The sequence below is a fragment of the Cynara cardunculus genome (genome assembly GCF_001531365.2).
Source record: "Cynara cardunculus var. scolymus isolate 2C chromosome LG 15, CcrdV1, whole genome shotgun sequence".
Lineage (NCBI taxonomy): Eukaryota > Viridiplantae > Streptophyta > Magnoliopsida > Asterales > Asteraceae > Cynara > Cynara cardunculus.
Window position 1 is genome coordinate 5,382,734 of NC_037542.1, and position 6,541 is coordinate 5,389,274.

The 6,541-nt window shown below is 33.2% G+C and overlaps 1 protein-coding gene across 1 annotated transcript; it reads right to left on the reverse strand.

The window, feature by feature from the left end:
* Positions 1 to 3,199: 3,199 nt before the first annotated feature.
* On the reverse strand, positions 3,200 to 6,184 carry LOC112528196 (LAG1 longevity assurance homolog 3-like). The gene is made up of 6 exons (XM_025139162.1): positions 5,966 to 6,184; positions 5,299 to 5,519; positions 5,032 to 5,187; positions 4,459 to 4,644; positions 4,111 to 4,295; positions 3,200 to 3,352 (listed from the first exon to the last, which is right to left on the reverse strand). Exons 1-6 carry the CDS (start codon positions 6,101 to 6,103, stop codon positions 3,321 to 3,323), a joined length of 918 nt encoding a protein of 305 aa, XP_024994930.1. The 5' UTR covers positions 6,104 to 6,184; the 3' UTR covers positions 3,200 to 3,320.
* Between the last annotated feature and the right edge of the window lie 357 nt (positions 6,185 to 6,541).

The window sequence follows — 6,541 nt, forward strand, 5'->3', positions numbered from 1 at the left end:
CAAGGACTTATTTGTTCCAAAAATTGTCCAATGACTTATTTAACATATTTTGGAATGTTCAAGGACTTATTTAACATGTTTTGGAAAGTTCAAGGACTTATTTGTTCTCAAAAAAAGTTCAAGGACTTAATCATTCCAAACAAGAAAGTTCATTGGTTTTTATTGTACTTTTCCCTTTTTTCAATTCATAAAGTTATTATATATTATTTAATTAGCAAGTTCGGATTTCTTCATCCTGGCATGGGACACAATAAGGACGAAAGACGAGTTCCAGAAAGCACCTAGCTGTCGAGCTAGTTTTGACTAGCGCAAGGAGGMTAAAGGAAGGGTAGGAGCTATCCAGTAGAATGCTAATATTTAGAAACTTTATAAACCATAACTAGGGGCCGTTTACCAAACGCTTATCCGGGTATGTGCTTACCAAGTCACGTTACCTCACCGGATGAATATGGTAAAGACCAAGAATCCTACCCGATAAGAATGACACAAGGACCAAGAGTCTTACCCGGTAAGTGAGGGCGACGATTCTTACCATGGTAAGCGCTTACCGGGTAAATTTTGCATACGATGTCGTTTTGGTGGACTAAAATCTTACCCGGTAAGTAAATAATAGAGTTAAATTTTACTGGTAAGCACTTATCGGTTAAGTGTTTGATAAACGGCTCCTTATTCTCATCAATGTTTTGTAAGGATTACTAATTGACGAAATGGTAAATATAAATGTTGTCATCCTCTTTAGATAACCTAAAATACGTCGTCTTGAATTCCTTTTCACAACTGAATGATACGGGTTTAGGCATGGAGGATAGGGCTTAAATGTTCCTGGAAGTCCACTGTCGGATCAATGGAGGGTGTCGTGTTTAAACGTGAGTAACTTTTGCTGTTGGACTTCATTTCAAGCCAACGTTAGGCCGAATCGAAGCTACGAGCGACGAGCATGCCGTGGATAGGACTTCACCTACGGGATTTTCGAGGTCAAAAAACCTCGTTTTGGCATGTTAAACACTTTTATATTTTGTCAATTTCAATCATTTTTTGTTTGGATTTTTTGTATGTTTAATCCATCGTCTCTTAGGCCCATCACTTTTTAAACTCCATTTATTTGCTCGTTAAAAGTATTTGGATGATCTAAAGATGAACGAAACACCTTTTTTTTATATCCAAATTATTGTGTTATTCAAAATCACATTTAATCGAAAATGTAAACATTGGCTATGATTGTGTTTTAAATTATTAACTTTTTAAATAAATTTTAAACAAAAAAAAAAATGAAATTCATTATATATCATAACTTAATATAAATAAAATTTATAATATATTAACCAATATTAAAACTAAAATATCACTAACAATCAAACTAAATTTGTATAAATATCAATTATCAAACTTGACAGCTAGCTTGTATCGAAAATAGTTTAATATGAAATTGGTGTAAATGAATAGTATAACATAAACTTGGTGTTTTAGGGGCCCGATAAGTATTTACTAAGCAATTTTTCTTACCGAATGAACATGGCAAGGGACAAGAATCTTATCTGGTAAGAGCGATGATAAGGATGGAGAGTCTTAACCGGTAAGTGAGGGTGACGACTCTTACCCGGGTAAACGCTCACCAGATAACTTGTTGCATAAATACGTTTTGATGTACTACAATTTTACCCGGTAAAATAAATTATAGTGTTGATTCCTAACGATAAACGCTTACCGGGTAAGCATTTAAGTAAAAGGCCCTTTTTACTATTAATCACCGTCAAAATAGTGAAAAAATTGGTGCTGAATTGGAGTGAAATAGTGTAAAATTTAGTAGTCGGTTGGAGAGTCTTCAACCCCAAAACCATTTTTGAGTTAAGATACCAACTTTTGAGGACTATTTTTTCTCAATTAAACCTTAAATGAGGATTTTATTAACATAGCCTTATATTAAATTTAGTGATATTTTTGTATATGATAGTGGCATTCTGAAATATATTGAAATATTATGGATTTTAAAAACTGTAAGGTCATTCAGCTGACTGACCTAATTTTTGACGACTCCAAATTGGTGTCGGAGTTATTTAAAAGAATAATCTTTTGGCGGATAGTTTTTTTTAAATATATGAACTTACCGTTTATAAAACACTTACCCGGTACATACTTACCTGTAAAATTCAATACTATTATTTACTTACCGGGTAAGATTTTAGTCAACAAAAACGGCTTTCGATACAACAATTTACCCGGTAAGAGCTTACCGTGGTAAGAGTCATTGCCCTCACTTACCGGGTAAGACTCTCAGTCCTTGCCTCGTTCTTACCGGGTAAGATTTTTTGTCCTTACCATATTCATCCGATAAGGTAATATAACTTGATAAGTACTTACCCAAGTAAGTATTTGGTAAACGACACCTTAGATTATAAACTAACTTTCTGAAATACTACTTCAGATAACTTATTAGAATTTTTTTCTCCAACTATGCCCGTTATATTTTATATAAATGCCCCTTATATTAAGTCATTTTATATTCATTACAACAAAATTGGGTTTATGGGACACATAAAATATATAAGTGTTCTAATATAATGTTTTATATGACTTACAGTTTATATGACCAAAGCATAAAGCATCATATAAGTGTTACAATAAGTTTATATGACGTTTTTAGATGTTTTAACAAACTTTTGTGACACTTTATAAATAGTGTCATGTCACTATTTGAAAAAATGTCTTGTAAAAAGACTTGTTAAAACAACCAAACTTTTATATATAACATTTTATGATTTGGTCATATAAAACACTCTAATAGAATACTTATATATTTTAGGCATCCTATAAATACAATTTTATTGTAGTAATTGTCATCTATCTCATCAACTAGCTTTTATTAACATGACTAGCTTATTAGCTAACAACGGGTGAGTTAGCCAACCATAGCCAATGTGATTTTGGGCCTTATTTACTTAATTATCATGCACAGGATTGAAACCACCCCACCATTAATCCATTATTGATATTCTTTTTGTATAGTGATGAATCATGTATGTGTTTTTGGAATTTTAACTGATTAAACCATTGTTGATATTTCAAATTCATAATCAGTTAAAATTCCAAAAATCAGTAGGTTTGTAATTTACTAATTACAAAACGTTGTTGTTACAATGGTTTAATGCAGTCGACATCAAACGGAACTCGTTTGACTTACAAAAGTCAAAATATAGACTCATGCTTTTAGATGGATGAAGGATTAATATAAATAGAACTTTATAAGAATGAAGCTTTTATGTTGTAATTCAATTTTTCTATAGGCTTGCAAATACCTTTTTGTATTCCAAGCAACATAACGATCAATCTTGATGATCGTTATCACTTTCAGAATCTGCAAAATGAAAATAAGAATAACAGAAAACCGTCACATGGTAGACCTATGGTATAGACCATCGATGGTTGTAGATACAAATAATCAAATCATTAGCAAAAGACCATAAGGGGGGATTTGGTTGGAACCATGTTTTATTGAAGGAACGAAATTTGTCAAAGGAATTGGAATCTGATAGGAATTTGTATGAAATGTTATCAGGTTTATATAAGTAACTTGAATTTAACTTCATGATTCAAGTAAAATGTCGACTATTTGTCAATTACTTAAAATATTATTCAGTAATAACGTATAAAGAATCTTGGTGACTAATCAACTTCACTCGTAATAATGCTAGCATACAAATAGAAAAGTTTTACTTAATAAGCTAGTTGTTTACCGTGATAAGCTTAATAAACTAATCATGTTTAGTAAAACCTAGGTGATACGGTAGATGACAATGTAATATGACATAAAACGACTTGTTAAAAATTTACTTGGAATAATATAAGGGACATAAATTAAATGGAAAAAGTGGAAAAGCCCCTCGAGCTTGTTGAAACACTATTTGAAAGTAGCTTTTGAAAAAACTAGCTCATGACCAACCAAACGGGCCTTTAACATGTGTTCAAAGTTAAAGATTGCACTTAGTGAAAGCATATGCAAGTAACACAACAATGCATACCTAGAAGCAACATTACTTAACTGAAGTAATATGATTCGATAAGCTAGCATTCGTGATTGCAACTGCAAATAATCACAAAAGCGAAGTAGCTCACCAGAACGAACGTCGTCACTAAGTTTGCCTCTATCTTGGATTTGTTTAACAAGCATTCGGTAGATCAGCACCCACCAATAGATGTGAAGAACAAGCAAGCAGAAAAGCAGAGTGTTAAACACATAGTAGTGGACTGGCCCTTCTGGAAATTCCTTCTCTTTATCTAAAGTTTGAAGAACTTCATAACTGCAACAAGAAAAAAGAAACAGACATATAGTATTAAGCACTCCCTCTGGCTTTTAAGCTGTTTTCAAACTTCTTTTCAATTTACCATCCAATCAAGTGTTTTTATAGGCTCCAAGATAGTCGAACTACTAAAATATATATGTATAAAGCATCCTAATCTAACCTTGTACTCCACAAGATCCAAAATGGGTAATAAATAAGGCGAAGCACGATCCATGATACCACGAACAGAATGAAAGAAAAGTTTGCAAGCGCTTCAGCGCCGCTGTATTTAGACATCTTCCCTACTTCAAGAAAGACATCACTTGCATCATGAAGAGCTAAAACAACCGAGCCAACACGAGCAAACCTGCAACAAGTATAGACTAAGAAAACGTGAGAACATGTGGAACCCCATTAAATACCCTCCAAAAGAGCCCTTGAAGATCAATATATATAATTCTAGCCAATGTCAGACAGAGGCTAGACTGAAAAAAGATTGTTCCGTTAGACCTTGGCTCTGATACCATGTGAGAATATGTAGAATTTCATTAGATTACTCTCCAATCCAAAAGAGCTCTTGAGGAGAGAAGGGATGTTCCAACATATATATATATATATAAGAAATGGTAGAAACGTGGTACTCTTAACACTTTGCATCAAGCCATATGGTATCAGAACAATAGTTTGAATGCATTATCAAAGAGCAATGTAGAAGATAACAAGTAGCAGCAACTCATTATCACTGAGAAAGCACCTGAACATATAAGACATTGCAATAAGAAAGGTAGATGCAACATGATGCCCCATCGACACACCAAAATCAGATCGTCTTGTCTCCCAGAAAATTAAAGCAAATATCGAATATGCGTAGAATCCACCCACATACATGTACAAAGCTTTCAACTTTAACCTGAAAATCAAAGTAAACCATAACTAAAGAATCAAAATCATCAACCCAAAACAAGATTGGTTCTGCATTACTATGAATCTCATATTTTATATAATTAAATGGTAATCCTACTTCATTTTCTGGTGAGGCCATCTCTGATTGCCAGGACCTATCCAAAAGTAAGATGTGTTAGTGAACCAAGGCTCATCATAAGTTACAGCCAAAGCTAGGATTTCGGCCGAAAGATAGTATACACATTTCCAGGCCGATTCCTTAAACTTTCGTATCTTCTTGTTCCTTTCTTCTGTCTCAATATCCTGTCCATTGTTATATATTAACCGCCTTCCGACAACCTGCAACGTGTAACTTCATCGTAAAAATTAATTCATGTCTTCATATATACCGGTATTCTTGATATAAAAAAATAACAGATGGTAAATTGTGTAAGCATAATTGTCTGTAAATCTTTCAAATCCTCAAATTGTTTGTTTCATCTATATCAATTATCGCCAATTTCCCTTTCAAAAGATTTAAAACTTAGAATTACTTTTTTGTAGATAATGATCCATGATAACATTGATTCAGGTTGACAAATAGTCGAACACTTGAGCGACTAATATATGCATTTTTGGTGTTAATTTTGGAACCAAACCCAATCAAACATTGCATGTGCGCTCAAATTCATATCCTTAATATATTGTTTACCCGTTGAGTAAATCTAATAAAGAAATTTAGGAACAGTAAGCCAATTGAATTAAACAACTAACTATATATTGGTGATGGGATCAGAAAGAATTACCTCGAAAACGAGTCTGTCGAGAAAAAATCGAACAGCTGGGAAGAAGATAGCAAAGAGTGGAAGAAGTAGGAAATCTTCATAAGCTGGGAACGATTCATGTCCGAAATCGATCGAGCTTAAACCATCAATCACACCCATGTTATGAAAGATGATTCTTTAGTTGAAACTGGCGTCAAATTAAGTGAGATAATGGAGATTAAGTAGAATGAAAGCAAGGAGAAAGTTAGCATCAAGAAAACTGTGATATCCATGTGCGTGCAGTTAGGGAGTAGGTCCTGAAGAACGGAACCGGTTTTCAAACCAAAATCAATTCCCTCTCACTTTCTTCAACCTTTGTATTTATAGTGATTCTGATTGAAGTAATGCAACCGCAAAGTAATTAAACAATATATCGATTCTCAGTAATTTCAAACAACCAAATGTTACTAATATAGGTCCGGTTCAAATGTTGATCAAATTTATTACGAACGTAAATTGACATATATGAACTTTTGTGTCAATTACGAACACAAAAATTGACATATATGAACACTTGTATCAATTACGAACACAGATTGATATATATGTACAGTTGGT